The 25,941-nt window shown below is 40.0% G+C and overlaps 1 protein-coding gene across 1 annotated transcript in view; it reads left to right on the top strand.

The window, feature by feature from the left end:
• The first annotated feature begins 233 nt into the window (after positions 1–233).
• Znf385d (zinc finger protein 385D) overlaps positions 234–25,941 on the top strand; it is a 924,801-nt gene continuing 899,093 nt past the window's right edge. Inside the window, exon 1 of the mRNA XM_036199939.1 lies at positions 234–707. Within this exon, the coding sequence (XP_036055832.1) occupies positions 599–707 (109 nt within the window). The 5' untranslated portion in view covers positions 234–598. The remainder of the gene's footprint in view (positions 708–25,941) is intronic.

Here is a 25,941-nt window from a genome sequence, read left to right as displayed (position 1 = left end):
GCACGGATAGAGAGGCGAGCAGAGATCAGGAAAGCGAAGCAAAGCAGGAGGTCCTGTGGCTGTGAGGCTTGCTTGTCCTGGCAGTGGCCTCACCCAGTGTCTCTGTCTGTGATGTGCAAGGCTGCTGGGAGTATGGTTAAAGCTGAGCGGGTTGGGGTGTAAGATGCTGCACCCAAATACGGAGCGCTAAGGACCTGGGCACAAAAGAGTACTTAGAAGCTGCTCCCTGGAGTGTCTTCTCTAGTGCCTGATGCATTTCCCTGCTTGGCGCCTGTGGGTCACACTTAATACCCGTTGGCTTGGCGCGCGTTAGTCCCCGCTTGGCTGGCGTCTGGGCATCTGACCGCTCTTCACAGTGCTCCAGGAGCTCCGCCACGGGCTCGCACCTCCAGTCGGTGCTGCACCTGGAGCGGTGCGGACTCGGGACGCGCCGGGCTGAGAGCTCAGTAAAGGCACAGGCTGCCTCCCCCTGGGGCGCCCCGCACCTGGCTCTTCGTGGCCGCGGCTCCCAGCCATCCCCGACCTCAGCGTGACTCGGTGGTGCAGCTGTGCGCCTTCTGGGGCACCCAAGTGCCCCGGTGGCCGCCTCTGTCCCCGAATGCCGGGCCCTGGACGCCGCACCGTGAGCTGCAGGAGGATGAAGAACGCGGCGGGAGGAAAGCAGGAGAAGCTCCCGGAGGAGACTCCGAGGAAGCAGCCCAGAGCTGGTGAGTTGAGCGCGGGAAGGGGCGGTAGGGCTCAGGTTGGCACTGGGCGCACTCAAATCCCCGCCACCCCTGCACTAGCCACCTCCCTGCAGTCTGAGTCCCCTCATGCTGGGACTCCCACTGACTTCCAGAAAGCTCAGTGGAGAGGTCCTTAAGCGCTACCATGACAATGAGGGATCAGCCCAGTGGAGCTGCCTCTAAGCATGCCCTGTTTGCTATCGCCTGTTAGGTGTGTTCCGGGTGTGCCCTCCTCGAATCCTGGAGAAGTTGGTGGGATACAGAAGCACCCGGCTTCCTGACTGCGTTTCTTTCTATAACAGTGATGATGATAATAGTAATGAAAATAATAATAATAATAATAAATCTTCTTAAAATGCATAGGCTTTGAGGGCAGAGTGAGGAGATACATTACTGAGTTCTAGAAACATCCCTCCAGGAGGTTTACATTGATATGTAGGGTGGCATTGGAAACCCACAGGTGAGCCAGTGCCCTCCAGATTTCCAGTTTTGTTGGCCACCAGGTGTCTTATACCCAGGTGACCCAATTAGAAGAATGCATATTCCTTGGGCACACATTAGCTTCTTGAATCTTCGACGTTTACGGGTGTGTGTGAATTGAGGTCGGAGAATACCTGCAGCTTCCACAATCATGTTTTCTAATATGAAATGCTCTTGCCCCTCCCCCAAACACATACACCGTTCAGTTTTGTTTCCATCTCGTGTTTTTAGAGGCTGTGCCTACATTTGCCTGGGGGAGGGGTTGTGATTTGGCATGAGGAAGGCAAGATTCTTGGACATTTGAGTCTTCAAATTCTGGAGCATGGAACCCAGTGGAAAGCCATGAGGTACTGGAGTTTACACGTGGAGCTATCACTGTTCTCGACATTCCCTCCTTGCTGTCTGGAGATCTGAGTGGGGGTGGTCTCTCTTTGGTAAGCCAAAGTTATTTGCTAGTTTGTCTATGAAGCTGCCTTTGATGTGTCCACTCAGTTCGAGTTCACCATGTGAGAGGTGCATGCCTCCTGGTTTTCTAAAAGCTCCCTTTGGCCTGTGCTGGGTAATTCAAGTCCTACTACGCTGTATGTCAATATGGGTCACTTCAATCCATTGAGGGACATAGTACAGCACATCTAGGAGTTACCATGATTGCTTTATACATATTCCTAGATGATCCTCGGAAATTAACTTAAACATGGAATTTGTGGAGCTTATACAATCGACCTCAGGATGGGCAAACATCTCAAGCTAATGTACTATTTCAGATGGAAGTAAATGAAGTGTTGGAAGTTGTGTTTCAGGAGAAAGACACCCAAGCCACACACTAGGAGTGCTGATGGGCCTTTGAAGCATTCAGTAGTGATGCACCTGGCATTTTTGTCTCATCCACTGCACATCTTGTTCACAGTCAGATTGCTGAGTACCCCAAGATAGCAGCTTTGGGTTTACCATCCCTATTACAGGCTGAGGATAAGGGATTTTAGAGAAGTCAAAATAGGAAAGACAGTTCCATCAACCACAGTAAAATCTCCCTGAGGATTATTTGAAAGAATGAGTTGGTTGGATGTCTAAATCACACGAGATGCTGATATGGTGATAGTACTATTACAGACTGATTCCTATACAGTCAGTAAATCTAATGTAGCTGATGTGGGACTGAGGTGTGGGTTGGCTGAAAATTGTGTGTAACACTTATGTAACTCAGACTACCAGCTCCAGCAAAGGCTGACTGCTGAGTGCTGGAGTTCACCTTGATGGCATTTCTTGAGTTCCCTTATTGCAAATCAATAGTGCTGTACTATATCCCTTAACACTGTGATTGATAACATCACATTTCTGTGGTTGTAGACTTTTCCTCAGATCTTTACAGACACTGGTATTTTAACCCACTTGTAATCAAAGCTCAGGTTCAGTAGGATGTCAGTTTTCTATTAAAAACTATGAGCCACTAGTTTCAAATTTTCCTTTTAATTTTCAATGGTATTTTCAAAACAATTACTCCCCCTGCTGTGATTTGCTATTTAGCAGGTGCCTCAAATGTTCAATAATGAAAAATGACTGCCACACAACAAAACTGTTTCCATTTATAGTAATAACAGACACTTATGCTAAGATTTTATTTTATTTGAAATTTAATTAAAAGCTTGCACCTCATTGTAAAATGTATGCAGCTGCCCAAGTATATGTCCTCCTTTATCTTCTTGGAGTCTCCAGCTGTATAAACTTATTGTAGTTGAGTTCTTATGTAATTACCAAATAAAATGGAATGAATGGAATTACCAAATAAAAATTAGACAAACCTATTGGGACACTAATATTATTATTCCAAATGTGGGGACAGCTTTGGGAAAAGGTCTCATTTTGTTTGTATATTTATTAATTTATTTTATATATTCATAAGTTTGTGTAAGAGTACATGTGCAAGGCACACATTGAGAGGCCAGAGGATAACTCCTCGCAGGAGTCAGTTTTTCATCATACCATGTGGGTTCCAGGGACTGAATTTAGGTAATCAGTTTTTGCAGCAAACACATTTACCACTGAACCATCTTCCCTGCCAAGAATCTGGAAATCTTGAGAAATTAAAGCTATGCTGTGCATTGTTGTGCATCCAAGGTACATTGTTTTAAAATGCAACTAAAATTGCTCTGTCTTATTAAACACACGGTATTGCTATGATGTCTCTTTTGTTTGGGGGTCAATTGTGCTCCTAGAATTAGACTTTTTTTTCCATCTTTCATTAATATAGCCAGAGTTCTAAACCTCATGTTTTGCACATTGTAAACAATGTGTTTCTCAATATGCCTAGGTTTAACAGAGGCATATAGAAAGGAAACAGTAGTGATAACTGGCCTACAGATGTGTTTTGGCATAGATGTCATAGTTACAAGTCGGAAACATATATAACCTTAGGCCAGTAGTAAAATCTTAATTGTTAAAGTGCAAAGTATCTTATGATGACAGGAGTCTTGTACAAAGTTAACTTTTCACACAGATGAACTGTGTGTGTGTGTGAATGTGAGTGTGCATGGATGCCGTGCTTGTGCAGCACTGGAGGACATCGGGGTCCTGCTCCATCACTCTCTGCTTCATACCTTTAAGATATGGTTTCTCACTGAACTTAGTTTTAGGTCTGACCCTTGCCATGGCACTGGGGTGACTATCTCCATCTTTTTAACCTGGTTTCTGAGGATTCCAACTCAGGTCTTTGCTACTGAACAGCGGCTGCTGTTGTACACTGAGCTGCTCACCAGCCCTGAGCAGATGCCACCTTTATTATGCCTTACAGATGTTTCAGCTCCATATAACTATTACAGGACCATAGTTTTTATAGATATTATGTGGTAATTTTAAGAAGAAGATCTCTGGAAGGTAATTTAAACTTTGTGAAGGGTGAGTCACATTGACATCACAGGTTGAGAAACTAACATTAGAAAGGTATGTTCAAGTCTGAGTGTTTAAAATCCTTCAAATTAAAGGTAGATTGCACTTGCTTTTCTGATAAGCATCCTAAAGTGAAAGTTTGAATAAAATAAAGGTTTCTAGTTGAATGAAAATCAAGTGAACACTTAAATAGCACTTAAAAAGATTATGGAGAGTACATGTGCAAAATTTACGAGTCTAATTTATATTTTAAACAAGTAGATAACACACTGGAGAGCCTTTAAATTTTTTAGTACATTAAAAATGTATTTATTCATATCTTTTAAGGCCTGATAAAATTAGTGATAGCTCCTTGTGGTAGATTGAACACTGAGTTCTCTTCAAAGTCATGATTAACTTCTAAGGTGATGGAACCTGGAGCTGCAGTCTGAAAAGCAGAGTTAGATGGGATATGAGGATGGAGTCCCTGTTGCAACATTAGTGACTAAAAGATGTAGAAGAAGAGACCAGAGGCCTGTCTTTCCCCACACTGAGAGGTCACAGTAAGAAAGTGGCTATCCTTCAGGAGGGTATGAGGCTGTCAATGACTTTCTAGCTACTTGATCTTGAACTTTCAACCTTAGAATTATCAGAAATGGGTGCTAGCTGCTTTAGTAACCACTGCCTATAACATTTTGTCACAATAGCTCAGTCTGGTGACTCTCCCATTCGGGGCTCATTCTGTCCTTAAAATGAAAGAAAATTTTAATGAGGTAAAGGCCCCATCGACATACATGGATCAAATTCCTTTGCAAAGCCCTTTTCTAATTTTGAATGTAATTTTTGTCATATTTACATAATTTGGTACCACTTCTAGTATTTGCCTAGATTGGTAATATATTATAAAATAGTGTCATATTCCTCTCTTACAAATGTAAGGTTATCTAACATTGTTCTAGAGTGGAGGAAGGGTGTTCAATGTCTTCACCACTTTACTTATATTGTTGCCCAACCACACATCCAATGTTTTGCTGCATTTGACATGCAAAGGGCCAGTTCTTTCATATTCATCCTTGAAAACATAATAACCAATCACTTAGCATTCCTTAACAGGTCTTTTAAAAGATAGCTTTGCAATGTAGTTCATGTAGTTACATATCCCAGACAGGAAAAGAACTGATCTTGGTGTGTCTGGTACCCATTGGACCTATCTGTGCTCAGGAGAGATGTCATCATAAGGCAATATAGGGTACTCTGTTTTGAGTTGTAGGGGCTTCTCAGAATGTGGGGTCAGATATTTCTTTGTTCAGTGTGTGTATGAGAAATAAAGAGAAAGTGTGTTTTTGTGGATTGTCTTAGCTACAAAATAGTATTCACTGTAAATTTTGTAGCATGTAGAATTTAATCCTATCTGAACTAAGGTAACAGTTATAGATTCTAAGGATTAGGAATTGTCCTTGATCAGTATGGAATGGGAATGTGGGTGTATATGTGTATAATGTCAATCATCATCTGTACATTATATCTTGCACTAGTTGCATGAAACCAGCTGTAAGGGAAGTGAAAATATCAGAAAGAATATGAAATTTAATGCATTTTAAATCCCATTGTTTTAACACATTTACAATTTGATCAAATTTTGCATCACACTTGCATAGACAACCATTCTATTTTGTTCTCTTCATCATAATGTGACCAGCCATGAAAGTGAATGATTCCTATGATTCTGCAGAGTTAGGATATCAGAGATGACAAGAGAATTGAGACCCCATCTTCATGGACTGCAGCGTTGAATGCATGAATAACATCATTGCTTCAGACAGCTGCTCACTTTGCATTTCATTAGAGAGTATAGGTGGCCTTTTAGCTTTAACCTCAAAGCTTAGAAATTATTCTTACACTCACTTTAAAGATGAGTAACTGTGCCAAAGACTGTACTCAGCACCCAGAAGGGCCAACAGCTGAACTCTCTAACCTCTGCTGATTATACATATCTTGCGATAAAATGCATCAGCTGTAAGCTTAATGAAATAAATACAAATAAATATTTAGAAAGATAAGCAGAATAAATCAGCCACATAATGCTGTTTACTATAAATATCAAATAATGATAAGTTCTCATTATTTGGACTCTGGCTTAACTGTACATTTAACCACTTATTAGAATTTTAATTTATACATTTTAAAAAATGATTAGTGTTACGGAATGGATATATTTGGTTATCTATGGCCCACATTTTCTAATTTTTATAATGTGGTAAAATACACAAAACAACAACAACAAAAAACGTCTTTCTGTCATTTTAAATTCCACAGCTCAGTGGTATGAAGAACAGTCACACTGTCATGTGACCATCACCATCAGCCAGCCACAACCCTTTTTTTTTTTTTAGAAGAGGCTTACTATTCAGTAAACTGTTCTCTAGCTCCTGGTGACCACCATTATATTCTCTGTTTTGATGACTGTGGTCACTCTAAGTGACTCATTTATTAGTGTCCTTGGGCAGATGTATGAGTGTGTGGTGTATTAGCTTGTTTCTTTTTCTATCATGTCCTTTTTAGAACACATTCATAATTGTCTTCCTTTGGATTTGTAATCTGGTCATTTGACAATGAGCTAATGACTTTTCAACATTTTAGCTATTATGAATAAATTTACACTGAAAATCAGTATACAAAGATCTCTTCCAGACTCATTTCAATCTTCTTGGTATATAACAACAAGTAGAGAGAGTGGCTGGATTGAATGTAGTTCCCTCTGTAATCTTTTGAGGATCATTCATTTACCACTGTCCAGTCCCACAAACAGAACACTGGACTACATCTCCCCATCTCTCCCACTGCATGCTTTCCTTGTTTTCATAATAGCTATCCAGATGCACATGAGACAACCCCACTGGATCTGCACTGGACTTGCACTTGCTGAATGCTCTGGTGATGTTCAATACTTTGCATGTGTTTCGCTATAAAGTTCTGCTCCTGTCCTTTGCCTGTTTTTGAGCCAGGGATTCGTTTGCTGCTATTGTTGAATACTAAGTGTTATTTTTATATTATCTATATAAATCATTTATAAAATAGATGATTTTTGTGAATAATCTCTTCTTGTTCTGTTGACTTTTTAGTTCCAGAATAGAGATTTTGTCAGACAAAATGTTTAAGAACTTTTCATGAAGTACAATTTATCTTGTTGCTTTTGGTAACATAGCCAAGAATTCTGCCTATTCTTAACAGTTTTTTTGGCAACATATTTCAGAATTCTTGGAAACCATGTAAACAGCAATAACAAAGGTACTAAATGGCTAGGGAATGAATAAGAAAGCTGCAATTACAGACTCTAGTAGGTTAGTGTCACAAGCATAATATTAAGTCACAAGAGCTATGGCACAGTTGTGTTCATATGACATTCAATTCCAAAGCAAAGCCAACTTCTGAGCTCTATTCCAGATTTCTCTTGAGAGGGATAAGGAACTGAGTGACCTGTCCTGACTTGGTGCTGTCTGAATAAACCTGTTCACCTGTGAAAACTCTTCAAACTGTGCACATGTGAGGTTTGCATGACTCTAAATTGAGCATCATGATAGCTAAGATTAAAAATCCTCAAGAAACTCATAGAGGGATATTTTTGTAAGAATGTGTGAGAGAAAAGACCTCAAATCTGTGCCTGGAGAGTATGCACTTACTGTATTTGACCACTAATTTGGCTGTGAGTTTTTAGGAAAGATAAGACCCAACTAAGCAGATGTAATTGGAAGCCTGTTTTTCTATTGAAAAACAAAAGACAATCACCATTTACAATAGCCACAAATGATAACTCAACATGTAAAGGACCTATATGACAAGAACTTTAAGTCCCTGAAAAAAGAAATTGAAGAAGATGTCAGAAAATGGAAAGATCTACCATGCTCATGGATAGGTAGGATAAACATAGTAAAAATGGCAATCTTACCAAAAGCAATCTGCAGATTCAAATTACCAACACAATTCTTCACAGAACTGGAAAGAATAATACTCTATTTCATAGGGAAAAATAAAAAACCCCAGATAGCCAAAAGAATCCTGTACATTAAAACAACCTCTGGAGGCATCACAATCACCGACCTCAAGCTCTACTATAGAGCTACAGTAATAAAAACAGCTTGGTACTGGCATAAAAACCGACATGTGGACCAATGGAATCAAATTGAAGACCCTGACATTAACCTGCACACCTATGAACATATGATTTTTGACAAAGAAGCCAAAACTGTACAATGGATAAAAGAAAACATGTTTGTTTTTCTGAGTCTGGTTTACCTCACTCAGGATGATTTTTTCTAGATCCATCCATTTGCTTGCAAACCTCATGATGTCATTGTTTTTCTCTGCTGAGTAGTATTCCATTGTGTATATATACCATATTTTCTTTATCCATTCTTCAGTTGAAGGGCATCTAGGTTGTTTCCAGGTTGTGGCTATTACAAACAATGCTGATATGAACATAGCTGAGCAAATGCCCTTGTGGTAAGATTGAACATTCCTTGGGTATATGCCCAAGAGTGCTACAGCTGGGAGATGGATTCCCAATTTTCTAAGGAAGCACCATATTGATTTCCAAAGTGGCTGTACAAGCTTGAATTCCCACCAGCAGTGGAGAAGAGTTCCCCTTGCTCCATATCCTCTCCAGCATAAGCTGTTTTCTGTGTTTTCGATCTTAGCCATTCTGAAAGGTGTAAGGTGGTATCTCAGAGTCCTTTTGATTTGCATTTCCTGATAATTAGGGAAGTTGAGCAATTCCTTAAATGTCTTTCAGCCGTTTGAATTTCTTCTGTTAAGAATTCTGTGTTTAGTTCTATAGCCCATTTCTTAATTGAACTGTTGGGCATTTTGATGTCTAATTTCTTGAGTTCTTTATATATTCTGGATATCAGCCCTCTGTCAGATGTGGGGTTGATGAAGACCTTTTCCCATTCTGTAGGCTGTCTCTTTCTCTTGTTGACTGTGTCCTTTGCTCTACAAAAGCTTCTCAGTTTCAACAGGTCCCATTGATTCATTGTTTCACTTAGTATCTGTGCTACTGGTGTTATATTTAGAAAGTGATCTCTGGTGCCAATGCATTCAAGAGTACTTTCTACTTTCTCTTCTATTAGGTTCAGAGTAACTGGATTTATGTTGAGGTCTTTGATCCACTTGGACTTAAGCTTTGTGCACGGTGACAGATATGGATCTATTTGACATCCAGTTATGCCAGCACCATTTGTTGAAGATGCTTTCTTTTTTCCATTGTACTATTTTGGCCTCTTTGTCAAAAATTGTATGTTCATAGGTGTGCGGATTAATGTCAGGGTCTTCAATTTGACTCCATTGGTCCACATGTCGGTTTTTATGCCAGTACCAAGCTGTTTTTATTACTGTAGCTCTATAGTAGAGCTTGAGGTCGGGGATTGTGATGCCTCCAAAGGTTGTTTTAATGTACAGGATTCTTTTGGCTATCCTACTATGAGTTAGAAAAATCATGTATAAAGTCCTAAGATATTTTATTAAGCATACTAAAAACTATCAATTACCAGGGATCTAGCCATCTCTTGAGTATCAGAAATCTAATGGTGAGTGCCATTAGTATGCAGAGGTATGGTAGTCTTTCTACTTCCTGCAGTGTTTTTGAATAAAGTCTACCCTACAAAACATTCATAATTAAATATATCATAAAATTCCACTGTGGCACACATAGAAATTGAGTTACTTTTCTGACAAAATCTAAAGATACTCGAAACTTTGTCTTAAAAGCAGCATAAAAATCCATCGGATTTCCATAGCCTGGTTATCCTGTCTCTGGAAAAAAATGAACATGGCTAGATCCCTGGTAATTGATAGTTTTTAGTATGTTTAATAAAATATCTTAGGACTTTATACATGATTTTTCTACCTTAGAAACTTTTCAACATTCCATTTGCCAATTCTTACAGAATTTGGGGGAGACTTTGAATTTGTTATTTCTTATTAATAAGAGGCATATAAAATTTCTTAAATATTTTAAATAAAAATTGTGTCTGAGCCCAATGTCTCACTTTTTGATTCTTTAGATATAAAACATTGATGCAGTTTGACCTGACAAGAAAATTCTTGGGAAAGAGCAAGAGTGTTCTCTTTAGATCATGAGTTAGGATGTGTCTTCATGTCTTCATGTTGTATGTTTTTTTCTTAGCTTGAAGAACCACCCAGAATTCCAAAGAATTTTCTTAGGAAATTGCTCTGAATGAAAGTAAAATTTACTGCAATTAAGATTTTTCAGCATACATAAGATTATCTAAGATCATTATTAATTTTTCACTAATAAAATCATGTTTTTCATAATAATAAAAACATGGGATACACGTTTCCATGTTCATTTTGAGAAAAATGTCTCTGTGTAAGACCATATTAAATGCTTACATTGAAATAACATTTCATAGAACATGCAAATTATAACTGTGATATTCACTTGTTTCTTTTCATAGATTAGATGGGTAGATGTTATGTGTTCCTATTAGCCTTGCTGTTGTTGTTAGTTCAGAGGTTTAAACCCTTGCATGGTCTTAGGCAATACTAGATGTGCAAGAGTGAGCTGCATTCCAACACCTTTTCTTTATATTTTAATGCTGAGGGATTTGTGAGTGGAGTTGAATTGTGAACTTCCCACATCCAGTACAAGCCCAGGGCTTTCTCTGTGGTCATCTTCCTTTTCAGAATGCTAGGGAACCAGCTTCCTTTATGAGTTTTCACATAGTAACTCTGCAGGTATGGAGCTGATGGAGAGCACCTGGTAACTGACGGTATCAAAACAGCACTAATAAAGTGTTTCCCCAGATAGACTTTCTAACCACACTCAGAGCTGAGGTGCAGATAAATGAATTTTATACAAATGCTGAAGTGATTTTAACAGTTATTTTAAATACCTTGATGTGATCCTTAAGGAAAGTTGTCAGGTCCATTAATAAGTTTCTAAATGGATTAGATGACTAACTAGGTGCTCCAGAAGACATCTTTGTGTAAATTAATGCTGTGTGTTACATTCTCATTACAGCGAGTTTCTTGCCTGAGTTTAAAAAGGGCCCCCAGTTCCAAGGCTCACCTCCAGTTGCTGCCTTGCATCTGAATTCCCACATGAGGACAGCTATCCTGTCCAGTACCTGTCTCTAGAAAGTTTGTGTTATTTACAAGTTTGATTTTGAAACCCAGCAACTCAACTAGTTTCTTGAATGTATTTGGGAGGCAGCATCAACTGGTTCTGTGTTGAGAAGCAAACTGCTGTGATGTTTATGTACTTAAAAATAAAATACAGTATTTTGTAGCCAGCATTGTGTGTTTGGGAATAATAAAAGTTTTAAGGTAACGACAGTGAGCCATCTCTGGAGGAACAGCATAATCAAATCATATTAGAAGCCTCTCAACTTCTCTAACCAGAAAGAAGCAGGCATGTGCCAACTGAATGATCACTCTGGTTAGCAGCGTCTCTGAGGATGGTGGATATTCATTTCTATTTTGTAAATCCCACTGAAAAAGAGTCAGATCATTTATATTGAAGCATCCATTATTTTTTCCCATGTTAAAGCGTGGGTGAACAGAGGTGCACAGAGAGACATTGTGAGCCATTACCATGTACTCTTGTATTCCCTGTGGGAAGCAGAGCAAATACAGGCATCAGCATTTGTTTCATTTTGAAATAAATTTTAAGACTCTAAGCTATTTGCTTTGTCACTAGAATAGCAGTGAGTCTTTGAAGCTAGCTCTTACTGAGGTATCAATCAATGGAGTCTAATAAATGGTGATTCTGATAAATGACAGAAGTTAGGTTGGATGTCATCATGTATGCAGAGAAGAGAGAAAAGTTATCTTCCTGATACTGCCAAGCATTGCATGGTGCTTGCTGTGTCCTAACCTGGAATTCTGGAAGGGCCTCTGTGAACACATCTGGCTACATACAGGACTGTCGCCACTAAAATAGTTTGGAAGTCACACATAGGTGAGCTTGAGGATGGCTTGTCATACTTTGTTGTAGTTAAACCATGACAGTAGTTTCCTTGAAAAGAATGGGAATGCCAGGCAAACATTTTACTGCAGGAAATTGTGCTCTTAAAACTCCCAAGCAATGTTTACTATTTGGTAGATTTTTTTCAGAAAATGAAATTACTTAGAAATTCCAGTATTTATCTTCTGGGTGAACATAGGGAAACCTCAGGGAGGATGTAGTTAAGCTGTTTAAGCTAGCCTGGCTTTAAGAACAGGAACCTTGCAGGGCTGGAGACATGGCTAGTGGTTAAGAGTACTGAATGCTCTTCCGGAGGACCCGGTTTTAATACCCAGCACCCACTTGACAGCTCACAACTGTCTGTAACTCCAGTTCCAGTGGATCTGGCACTCCCACCTCCAGACCCAGGCTGCTGCCAAGGACCATGTCTGGTTCTGTGGTCCTACCACAGCCAGGATATGTACTGAAGTCCATGGCCCATGTGCTCACCTAAGGAAACCTGGTGTCTGGGGACCATGCTACTGCCAAAGCCACCCAGATCTGTGCCCAGGGCTTCCCCCTGGAACCAGGATGTCGACTAGGCTTATCTGCCACTTAGAGTCATGCCTGGATCCATGGTACAGCTGCAGCTGGAGTCTATGTTGAAGTGTGACACAGGTTGCCACTAGGTTCCATACATAGGGACTACAACCTGTGGCCTTGTTGGAGTCTGGGGTCCATGCTGCAACCAGGGCCAAACAGACCTGGGTGGGCTGTGCTGCCACCCAGGGTTATGGTGTCATCTGGGCCCATGCTGTCACAGGCCATGTCTAGGTCTGCGGTCCTAATAGTGTCCAGAGTCTGGGTTGATGTATGTGACGCCTATTCCCACCAAGGACCATGTGGGTGCCCAGGGTCAGGTCAGCCATCTGAATCCATGTTTGTGTCTGAGGGCCATGATGAGCTGGGGCCATTCAGATCTTAGTGACCTGCACTGCCATCCAGTGTTATGGTGATGTCTGGGCCAGAGCTGCAGGTGAGGGCCATGTCTGGGTCCATAGCTCTACTGCAGCAAAAGTCTGTGTTGATATCTGAAGCTCCTGTTACTATTGAAGGTCATGCAGATGCCCCATGTAGCAGCAAAGGCTACCCAAATCGGCATGGCTCCAGTGGCAGCATGGGTGAATAGATTTTTTTAAAAATATTTTAATTGTGTGTGTGTGTGTGTGTGTGTGTGTGTGTGTGTGTGTGTGTGTGTGATGCATATCAGTGCAGCTTTCTTGGAGGCAAGAAAAAGTAATCAAATCCCCCAGAGCTGTTCTAAGCCATCCTGTGTGGGGGCTGGGATCCAAACTCTGATCTTCTGTGAGAGCAGTGTACACTCTTAACTGCAAAGTCATGGCTCCTGTGCCCAGGTATTTTTTAATGAGTGGTTGTTTATATGGGCATTGATTTCCTTTAAAAAACACATTTCATACATTCATGTACATATGTTTGTTTCACTCAATTTCTCTCAGCTACATCATGTACTTTGTCCTTATTCATACCCTTGCAAATCTTTACTTTCTCCCATTTTCCCAGCCCCTCACAGGTCTCCTTCTTTCCTCCATTGTCTTTTCTGCTTTCATAGCATACACATGAGTAAATACGTGGCATTGTGTATCTGTAAAGACCCTGAGACACACCTAGCCAGGTGGTGAATGATATCAATGGTGTTAGAAAGTCAGTGTTTCCTGTTTCACAGCTAAGTTCCTTGTTGGTGAGAGGCTTTGTCTTAGCAGAATATTCTGTCATCTTTCCTATTCCTCTCTCAAGTTAGAACATCATTCCAGCCCATTCTGAAGTGGCTGTCATTCAGCATCAGGGCAGTGAACAACAGTACAGAGGTGGAAGACCTTGGATTCAGTCCCCCCTACCACAAACACGAGGACAATTTTGTCAATGTTTAACTATGTAGTACGACTTATGTAGGAGAGATCAATCTTGAGTTATAATAATTGCATATTAAGTCTATGTATACATAGTGTCCATACAAAATAATAACTGGAAGTTTAAAAATGAAATGATGTTTCTAAAAGAAGGAAAAAATAAAATTGACTTTTTTGTCATTTTCTACAAAATGGATCCTTCTTTTCCTTCGATATTTGCTACATTGGGCATATGAATTGGTTTTAATATTAGTCCCAGCACTGGTGGGAACTATAAAAAGAAACAATATTAGAATCCATTCATATATAGGGTGTGTGTGTGTGTGTGTGTGTGTGTGTGTGTGTGTGTGAGTGATTGTGTGTGAGAGAGAGAATATGGATATGTGTGTGACACCGAGCACATGTGAAGGTTAGAGGACAATGTTCAGGAGGTGCTTCTTTACTTTCCCAGGGTGGAGATCATGGGTAGAACTCAGGACACCGAACAAGGGGAGACAGAGAGGTGGAACTCAGGACACAGGGCAAGGGGAGAAAGTGGGGATAGAACTCAAGGCACAGGGCACAGGGCAAGTGTTTATACCTTCAGGCATCTGCCAGCCCTGTAAGAATGTTTTAAAGGAAGTATTGAACTCTGCAGGATGTGAAAAAACGATTTCTTTTAAGTTGTGTAATACTAATTTTGTGAATACTTCCAGTTACTTGAATCAATTCAGGCTGCTCCTAGCATTAACCCATGACGGGAAATTTAATAGAGATTGAGATTGAGAAAGGCACATCATATAACTGTCACCAACAATTAACTCAAAATAATCATACTCTTAGGAGATTTTTAATCATATATATATATATATATATTGTTTGTGTAAGTGGGCCCTCTTCTCTGCTCCCTGTGTTTGCATTTTCTGGTACTGGTTCTTGGTGTGGCCATATAGTCTGCAGGATTTGGATTTCTAGACTGGTTAGTATAGGACTTTCTAATAACTGGAAGTGTTTCTTTTACCACTTGGAACTTAAGGGCCGGTTAGTGTTCACACAGCTACTCTCCTAGGCCCTAGTCATTCTTTATTAAAATGCCTGTTCTGAATTCTCTCTTGCCTCTCGTGTCCTCTGCCCAGGTTGGCGTGGTATTTGCTAGACTCTTCTCTTTCATCCAGATGCCCGTTCTGTCCAGATACTGATGGTTTTCTTAGTTTGTGAGATTGCAAGAATAGCCTGGTTTTGTTACATCAGCACAGACTAGCGCATGCTCACCGATACAGTGCTGTGATGGAAAAGTAAATAAAAATATCTTGTGAACACAACCGTTTTCCAAGCATTTAGCACTCGACTTCTCAGGTTGCTATCTGGCTTTTTGACATGTTTCAAGTTCCTTTTACTCATCATATTGATAACTTCTAAAATGTGAAAGTGTGGTCTAGATAATAAGTGAAATTAACTAGGTCAGCTTCCATTAAACTAAAAGGTACTGGGAGGAGGAGCTATGAGAAAACCATTCACAGGATGGGGAGTCATGCGATTAAATTTCTATCAATCCATGGAATCAGCTTAATGATCAAAGGGATTTATTTGGGGGTCAACTCACAAGACAGAAATAAGGGATTGTACCCGGATCCTGGAAGGGTGAGGCAAGGTCCAAGCTGTTCTCTGGTGAGCTCTGTCCTGGTCTGTCTCAGCATTCCAAAATCCATGAGGTAGAGAGAGGGCATATGTACATCCCAGGTCTTAAGGGTCCCCAGAGGCGATGCCCCAGGGGCAGGTACCTAGCAGCTACTTACTGCCTCACTAGGGATGGTACTTCAGGGTATGGGACAAACAACCGCCCACTACAGGGGAGATGGCTGTTTGTGTAAAGTGCTTGTTATATAAGCATGAGGACCTGAGTTCAGATCTACAGAACACACATAAAAAGCTGGGCATGGTGGTATGTGCTTGTAATGTTAGTGTTGGTGGAACAGGAGGACAGCTGGAGGCAGAGGAACCTCTGTAGCTCAGTGGCCTGTCAAACCAATCACTGAGATTCAGATTCTGTGAGATACTGTGTCTCAAAGGTGAAAGGTGATTGAGAAAAGACACCAGCATGTATTACTAGCCTCCCCAAGGGTATACACATGTACCTCTAACAAATATATACATTAATATTAACAAGTATCTATTAGCAACCACCACTAACAACAACAACACACACACACACACACAGAGAGAGAGACAGAGACAGAGAGAGAGAGACAGAGAGAGAGACACAGAGAGAGAGAGACAGAGAGAGAGACAGAGAGAGAGAGAGACAGAGAGAGAGACAGAGAGAGAGAGACAGAGAGAGAGACAGAGACAGAGAGAGACAGAGACAGAGACAGAGACAGAGAGAGAAGAGACAGAGAGAGACAGAGACAGAGAGAGACAGAGACAGAGAGAGACAGAGACAGAGAGACAGAGAGAGAGAGACAGAGAGAGAGAGAGAAGAAAACCAGTTCACAACAAACCCAGCCATATAAATTTCTTAATGCACATATTCTAGTTGAGGACTACTCTGAAGTTTGCATTTCTTCCTTTATGAACTTCTTGAGACTTAAGAATTCGAGTTCATATAGCGATCTGGGGATAATGATATGCTATGATCCTAATTTTCTTCTCATCTGAAAACTTTATTGTGCTAAGACTGGAATTGTCCTCTGTAATTATGTCTGTGAACTTCTTGATAATCTCTGTGATGGAATTTTCTTTTTATGTGCTAATGCCCATTCCTGCACTTTTCATATAATTAATATGCTCACAATAACATAGGCCTTATTATACTTGCTGTCTCAATTTCCTGAACACACTGAAGATCGCACATTGTCTGAATAGTAAATGTTTTGCTCACTTAATGGTAGACTTGGTTTTTGCTTACCACTCTTACTTCTTGCCCTTAATGCTTCCTGTCATCTTTTTCTTTTTCTTTCACAGATTTTACAAAAGACTTACTTTGTAATATGTTCAATATATATAATTCGGGATAATTTTGAATTGAAAAAAACAGAAACACGCCATTTTGATGGCCAGATAATCGGCTCCTGTGCTTATATCTCACAAATCCACATTTTTCAAGTATTACCATTTTCCCTACTCTAGCATCTATCTTCCTGTCATTTATCAGCTCTTAACTATGTATCATCTATCTACCTGTCATCTACTTATAAATGTTTTATCATCCATCATTTATGCACTTATCTGTGTTGGGGTTCTTTGTAAAGAGAGAATAGATAGAAAGAATACACACTACAATGTGGTTTATTAGGTTGTCTTATGCTGTGCATTCTGTGTAGTTCAATCATGGCTGCTCAGTCCATATGGGTATAGACTCTGAAGACCGAAGGCCTGGATGATGCTGGGAGAGCAACCAGTCTTTAGTTTGTGATGGCAGGCTTAAGAAGCTGGGTTTGATTTCCAGCAAAGAATGACAGCAGTTGTGATGGCAGCAGCAGTGACAGTTGCAGCAACAGTACAGATGGACTTGCCAGACATGGAGACAGGCAGACAAAAGCAAAGCCTTTCCCTTGGGCCTTGCTACATGTAGGTAGCCACTGGGAGGTGGTGCTCCCATTTAGGGTTTGTTCCTCTCACTTCAACTGATCTAATCAAGAGCACCATCCCCCACAATGGTGCCCTGAAGCTTGTCAAGATGATTGCAGATCTAGTAGAACTGACAAACAAAATGAACTATCACATTCTCTATTATCTGCCTGTCTATTGTCTTTCATTCATATATCACTCATCCACCTACCTAGCATTTCTCTGTCATCAGTCAATCATCTTCCATCTACCTAATTTCATATTTTTAGCTGTGCCTCTCTATTTCTTGAGTTCTTGAGTATTGGGATGAACAGTTAAGAAGCAGAATGGGCGGGGTCTTATGAGGACAGTGCTTCGTGTCGCCTTGAGGAAGGCTGCCATCTCTGCGTGGCCCCTCTTTTCTGCTGCTGTTCCTCCTATCTTTACTGTCCTCCCAGTGCTTCTCTGCCTTCAAGTGTGCAGTGCAAAGCACCCATTCTTTTCTGGAGAAATAAAGGGAAAGGGTTTGGTGTGATGGCACAGTGGGTAATATGCTTGCTAGATAAGCATGAAGACCCAAGTTCAGATGCCCATCATCCACTTGACGATCTGAGCATGGTGGAACGTGCCTGCCTAGAATCCAGCACTGGTGGTGTGGAGAAGCATGAGAATTACTGAGTTAGTTTCAGTGAAACACTGTGTCTCAAAAAGTAAAATGAAGAACAATTGAGGAACACACTCAACATTGATCTCTGGCCTCCACATATGCATACATGGGCATTCACACCCACATGCAAATGTGTCCAACACACACACACATACACACACACACACACACACACACACACACACACACATTCACACAAAAGAAAGATGATATCAAACAGAAGTCATACTTGAATAAAATTCTAAAGAGTGCAGGTAGAATCTTATGTATCCATCAAAATATAGGCTCTGTATATTTTACTGTTTCAAAAGTAAATTATTTAAAAATTTTCAGTAATAAAAGAGGCTTAGTATTTATGATATTTCCACATATATACACCTTTTTTGTTTCTTGATATACCCAGATGGTCCTTGATACTCAAAGTCATTAACACACATCTATGTACTCTCACATTCTCACACACACAGACACACACACACACACACACACACACACACATACACACACACATACACACACACATGAATATACTCTAACAAACTTATTCTATATTGTTGCATATTGTTTTTTAAAGAAGCTGAAGGTGTTTCCAGTGTGCATATATAAATATACCTCTTAAAGGATGGAGTTGATGAAGTTATGTGTCTGTTTTCTATAATAGTCATATAACATGTTTACTTTCATTATTTGAAAATATACTGCTTTTTGTCAGTGTGCTGCATTGTTAAATTTATGATGTGATGTTTACTGAATATGAGAAAATCCATTTTTAGTTGATCCTTAGCCACAGGAAAATTTATAGTTTATGTATTATTCAAGGTCATGATACACTTTAGCTGGGATCCTGTTTGGCTGTGATATTCTGATAGATTTCACTTTGTCCTCAGTTACTAAGGAGCTTTTGTGCTCATTATTTTCCAGCATTGTTCAGCTAATTTCATTCAATTTAGTCTAGATCTCATCTTTAAATCATTATATTCACTGACTTTCTTGCCCTCAGTTACTTTCTAGTCTCTTTTAATAGATGACAACCTAAACTTGTATTTCAATTCTGTAAATTCCTGTCTGCTATTCTTTATGACTTCTGTAATCTTTTTCCTGGATCTTGCTGTCATTTTATCTGTAAAATAAAAGCAACTGTTTAAAAAGTTGTAAGATGTAAAATATCTCAGTCTTTGCAAAAGCCTGGAAAATTTGTAATATGATCTAACAAATCAGCTCATATGCTCTACTTCTAAAATGCATTTTAAAAGCAAAATGCTCCAACATCCATAAAGATTTAATGATACCTTCTAAAGGACATCTCAGATTCAGGATGTCTTTACCATGATGCTGCATATATATATTCATATATATATATATATATGAATGCTGTGCTATAGAAAGAGTTCCCTAGCTATAATAGATTCCAATTTATTTCCAATTTTAGAGTTTCTATGTGTAGCAAAGGGTATGTATAGTGCTTTTAAGTAGAACTTTCAGGTATTATGCTGTGTTTCTATGTTTTTCAGTGTGATAGCAACTAGTCTCTAGTAACTAGTGACATGTGGAAATTGAGAATTGTAGATATGCTTGATAAAAGCAGGAATTGAATTTCAAATTTTGCATAACTAAAATTAAATAACCATACTATCATATTGAAGCAGCATCAGTATAGAATACAATTTACACTTCAGTTGTTATTATTATCATGCAAAGTAGGAACAACTGATTATGGGTTTTCCTGTTCTCCCCCCTCCTCCCAGTCCTTTCCACATCCCCACTCCCCCAGATTCAGTGCTCCTCTGTTTCCCATCAGGAAAGATCAGTCCTCCCAGTGATATCAACTGAACACAGCATAAAAAGATGTAAATAGACTTGGCATAAACCGTCATGTCAAGCAAAGCTGGACAAGGCAATCCAGGAGAAGGAAAAAGGTCCCACTACTAAGCAAAAATGTCAGGAACATCCCTCACTCTCTTTGTTAGGAGTCCACCAAAACCCCAGATAAACAACCACAGCATGCATGTAGAGGGCCTCATATAGACCCATGCAGGCTCTGTGCTTGCTGCTTCAGTCTCTGGGAGGCCCCATGAGCTCTGCTTAGTTGATTTTGTAAACTGTGGTCCCTTGGTGTCTTCGACCACTCTGGCTCCTACAATCCTTCCTTCACATCTTCTGTGGGGTTTTCTGAGCTCTGCCTAATGTTTTTCTGTGGGTCTCTCTGTCTGCTCCCATCAGCTGCTGGAGGAAGCTTCTCCCATGATGATTGGGTTAGGCACTCGTTTATGGGTAGAGCAGAATATCATTAGGAATAATTTTGTTGAATTTTTTTGTCAGTCATGTTTAGTTCAATCCTAGGTCTCTGGGCCATCCAGCTTCTGGATCCTAACATTGCAGGCGATGTTGGTTATGGGCTCCCTTTCATGGCATGGCTACAAGTTAGACTACTCATAGGTTTGCCACTCCCAAAGCTCGGAGTCACCTTTGCTCCAGTTCATCTTGCAGGCAGGATAGATTGTAGGTCAAAGGCTTTGTGGCTGGATTGGTGTCCCATTCTCACCACTGGGAGCCTAGCCTGGTTACAGAAGACAGCAGGTTCAGGCTTCATGTCCTCCATTACTAGGAGTCCTAACTAGGGTCACCCTCATAGGTTCCTGAACGTTTCTACTGCACTGCATTTACACATCACCCCCTAAATGCACACTTAATCCAGTAGTCTTTCCTCACACTCTCTATCTTCAACCCTCCCTCCCCAACCTGATCCCATTTGTTACCATCCAAACTCTCATCCAGTCTACTCATAAAATCTATTTTGCCTCCCCCTCTTCATTTAACTTCTCTCTCTGGGTCTGTAGGTCGTAGTGTGATTATTCTTTACTTAACAGCTAATATCCATGTATAAGTGAGTATATTTCATGTTTACCTTTCTATATATCATGATGCATTTTTTAGGTTGTAGTTCTGGATAGACATTATTGCCAACTGTGAAAGATCAGCTCTCATGATCTGCTCAGGGTAATAAAAAGAATACCTCAGAGTAGTGAGGGGTGAAAAACGTTTTTATCTGAGGGTAACTATGAATAAATCTTAATCTATCTATGAGTGGTGAAATAAGGAAACACACATGCTTTCTGATGTTACCATTTTCCTTTACTTCATCTTAAGAATGGTCTCTGACTCTTTCTGTCTCCACACAGCTACATTATCTCCACACTGCTGCACACAGCTACATATGTTTACATACATCTTTTCACATGTCTACACATCTTTCTTTAATATACATTTGTATTCTACATCTCTTTTCTATACAGCTTCATCTTCCTTGTTTCCACACAGTTACAAATCTCCAGACAGTCACAATTAAACTTCTAATTTGCAAAGCTCTCAATATAAACTCTCACCATGAAGCCCTTTCCACAGTTCCTAGGCACAGCTCCTCACATAGCAGCAGCTTTCACACAGCTCTCTCTCACACACTCACACACATACTTCTTCTAGATTATTCACTCACTTTTTACTCACTCTTTCACCCACTCACTCCATCACACTTCTCTCATGGTCCTCTTTCATCTCTCACTCAACACACACACACACACACACACACACACACACACACACTTCACACACACACACACACTTCACACACACACACACACACACACTTCACACACACACTTCACACACACACACACACTTCACACACACACACACACTTCACACACACACACACACACACTTCACTCACATTCTGCAGCAGCTTTTATATAGCTCTAAACGACCAGCTCTCCACACACCACCGCTGCTGTTCCCTCACAGCCGAACTCTGGACAATCATAAGTTATATTTTCAGGGCCCTACCCATTCTCAAAGCACAAGAAGTCATGTAGTTTCTGTTAGGCTAGTAATGTCACATTGACCCATGCACATAGCTCCATATTGGTGAGGAGTCCCAAACAGTAACAATTGGCTGAACCTTGAGTGATCAGGGTATGTGCAGAAAGGGAACTACTGCAAGAAGACTATATCTTGATATAAACATCCTGGTCTTGATTTAGCAACACCACCACCTGAGAATTAGTCTTTGTGTCTATTCTATAGGAGCAGGTTAGTCTGTTTTGGACTAGTTTTAAGGTCTTTACAAAATATGTAGAAGTCTGTCTTTGAGAATAAGAATATTATTACTTTCCTGTGTCAGTAAAGAAGAATATTCAGATAATATTTATATTCATCAGAATTATACAGCTTAAACAGAAATCTACAGCTAAATGTGTGCCCAGAGATGTAAAACACACTACCAAATGGTTGTGGAAAGCACCCACAGCTGTTCTCATTAGGGAGGTATAGCAATGGCACCTGAGAAAGTTACAGACAGAAAACAATGGGTTTCCACAGCCAGGGACCCCACAGCTTTGCCAGGTGGGGCTCCATCAGGGAGTTTTACATCTGGTGGGTTGACTTGTCAGACAATAGTTGTCACCTACTGTATACTCCCACAGCCCTCAGCAAGAAGTAATAAACAAAACATCATTTGGAAGACAGCAGCTTAATGGGTATTGGTGCTTTGTCAAAACTATGATAACCAAATCATTCCTGAAGGATTTGCACGAATTGTTCATTTACTTCAGATTAGCATTTCTGATATATTTCAGGGCTAATTAAATTTTTATGTTGTTTTATTGTATCTTTTGGATCAAGTTTGTGTTTGTAAAGCACAAAACCATGTTTTTAATACTATCCAACATCTTTCAAGCATTGGTGATTGCCAGGTATTACATGTAGAAGCTCATGCAATGCTTGCAGGATCTTTGGAAGATAAGTACTATGACTTTCTCCATCTTACAGAAGAAGAAATTGAAGAAAGTTGAATAAAGAATTTACATTTCTTGCCCATCACCACCAAGGTAAAACACAGGAATGGAGGGACAGGAGCTGGTTTTCAGTCAAGCAGTAGGAAGTTCCACAAGTCAGCATAGCAGGTTCTGTTCCCATGGTCATTGTGTGGGGTGACTGTTAGGGAGAGTGGGGGTGGCTCAACGGATCGTTCAGAGTTATGGTTTAGTCAGTAGGGAAAGAAGATAAAGAAAAATATCAAAGGAGTTGAATTCTTATTGGGTAGTAAGGAAAATAGCATTGAAATGAGGAGTGTTCAATGTAATGATGGTGGGGGTAAGAGCTGTGTCAGGCTGGTAGAGAGCATATGAACAGGAGAAGTGGGAGGCTTGGAAATGAGATGTTTGCTGTTTCACCAAGTACTAGTTTCTTAGTTTCTTTGCCCAGCTGACATGAAGAATATTGTGGGAATGTGTGGCAAGTTTACTCAGACTTAAAGACTTAAAGAACAGGCTATAGAAGGGCCGTCACATGCATATTAAATCACTGCAAAGGATGCAGGTCATCATTTTGGACGGCATGATTATGAAGTAGAGACTAGAGTTATATAGTATATCATTCACAAGGAATAGGATGGTGCTGTAGTATGGAGTTGTTTGTTCAGTCACCATCTTCTATTGTTTGTTGTCAAGATCTGGCATGCAGAAAGCAGTTGTGTCAAGATGTGAATGCACACTGGGCATGTCCTCTGTACTTGTTGTGTGTGAAGAAAGGATGGATTATTAAATATATAATACACAGTCTGCAACTCTAAGTCATGAGGACCAATCATACCCTAGGTATGGCATTTTCTGTGCGCTGACCTGGGTGACAACCCAATACTACTTAGATGGGGATGTGATCCAGGCATCATGGTGGGATTTGGAGAAAGAGGGAGCTGAGCTGCACTTGCCCTGCTGGTATGGCACAAATGAGTGGGCGGCCCTGTTTCCATAGATAGGGACTTCCAGTGGAGAAGGTGTGTCAAGTAGCAGGACACTGTGTCAAGGCTGAGGTGTGAGCACTTTGCAGCAGAAATCTACTTGAGATGGGTAAGAGTGGAGACTAAATACCATCACCTTAGATGCTCAGGGAAGAAAATCAGTGGAAAGGAAATTATGGATGCACCTTGGGCTTACTGTTCAAGGAAGACACAGTCATAGGAGAAGACAGACAAGTCTCTGTGGGCTAGCCCAGGAGGAATTCTCTTTGCTGTTCCATCTTCTTACCTCATTACCAGTAGAACACGAAGCCATATGGAACAGGTGCTATAAAATAGCTGAGGCTTCACACTCTATTATGTAAAGTTCAGAACCAGCAGAGAAGGGTGATTTTCTAACCAAGTAGGCAGCTCAAATATTAGCACATATAGAAGTGAACCTTAACAAACTAGAAAAGATGACAGGTTTTAAAATTAAATAAGACTGTTGTGTTAGCTGAGGAAGGGGGGGACTGCAAAAGAAAATGTTTGCTGGTGGTTTTTGAAAACTACCCATTTCCCCCATATGATTATCAACTGGATGTGAGAAGAAAGTGGTTGAATCTTGAGTTGCATGGTTTTTGTGAATATGTATAGTTACTTGTTTACTGATGCACATGGCTGTGTCACCCTGATCATAACTAGGGAAAGTTACTCTAGTAAAATGTGTTACATAAATCCAATAGTAAAAGACTTCGTTTAAGACTCATTAATCTTACATAAAACTTTACACCTGGATGGCGAACTCACACTTCCCCTTAGATAATGCAGAACTGAGTCATACCAAGTCACACTCCAGAACAGAAATCACAACTGTTGAAAACAGTACTCTTCTAGCTCAGATGGACTTGAACTCTGTCTAACACTGCAGAGTACTTTGGGGAACATGTTCACAAGTGTATTAGCCAGACTATAGAAGGGACTTTCTTCAGAGAATTTTAAGTAGGAAACCAATTTTATGATTTTCTTTGGTTTTATAGATGCCAGGGAAAGTAAGATTTTGCAATCTTCCCATTTGGAGTTACGAGAGAAATCTATCTTACAAGTGGAAGAAAGTCAGGAGAGCACTGGCTAATTATTCTCTTCAGTTCGGCAGCATTCTCTCCATATATTTGGGAAGAAATCTGGCTTAAATCTATCGTGCATACTCAAGCTGATTTTTCAGTTACCTTTTTTCATCTGGCAGGAAGAAGAAGCAGTTCAGGCTCTCACACTGTGAAGCCTGAGCAGCCCATGGTCATTGTGTTACTTGGAAACTGTCTGGAGATGCAGGAGTTCATAGGAAAGGTGCTTCATGCTAGGAAACTTGATCTATATGCAAAGTACTACTATATGTCCTTCTTCACATTGGGTTTCACTAACTGAAATTCTTGCCTGAATTTGAGTCAATGTAATTGTGGCAGTAAGCCTACTTATACTTCAGATTGTTCGATGAATCTGAATCAGATTTATGACATACTAGAATTTGGAAAATAGTGAAGTATTTTTTTTTCAGTTTAGATAAGTTACTACAGTATAGTAATTGTGCTTGTTTTGTAATTAAACGATTATTTGCCATATATTCTAATTTGAGGTATTTGTATTCAAGTATCCTTGTACAACCTGCTCAGTTTGGAAATATAGAATCTTCCAGAAATAATCCAAGTGAAGAGGAATCTAAGGACAAAGCTAAGCTGTATGATATTACACCAATTTTCATAGAATGATGCGGTTCAAATGAGTATGATTAGCATGGAATGTGTTCATTCAGCTAAACTGAAATTCCTGTTTTTGCAGCAAACACAGGCAATTCTCACTGCTTTGCAGTCCTGCTTTATAACCTAAGTTGTTATTTTATCAGACTAATTACTTTTTTAAATTAACCTTTATATTTTGAGATAATTATGGATACAAATGGAGCTGAGAGAAATAATGATAATTGCTTTCTGCTGATGCCATTGTGGCACCGTGGATTTGAGGAT

Source organism: Onychomys torridus, chromosome 9, assembly GCF_903995425.1.
Source record: "Onychomys torridus chromosome 9, mOncTor1.1, whole genome shotgun sequence".
Classification (NCBI taxonomy): domain Eukaryota; kingdom Metazoa; phylum Chordata; class Mammalia; order Rodentia; family Cricetidae; genus Onychomys; species Onychomys torridus.
The sequence above is the reverse complement of the archived record's forward strand: the minus strand, read 5'-3'. Positions and strand labels throughout refer to the sequence as shown.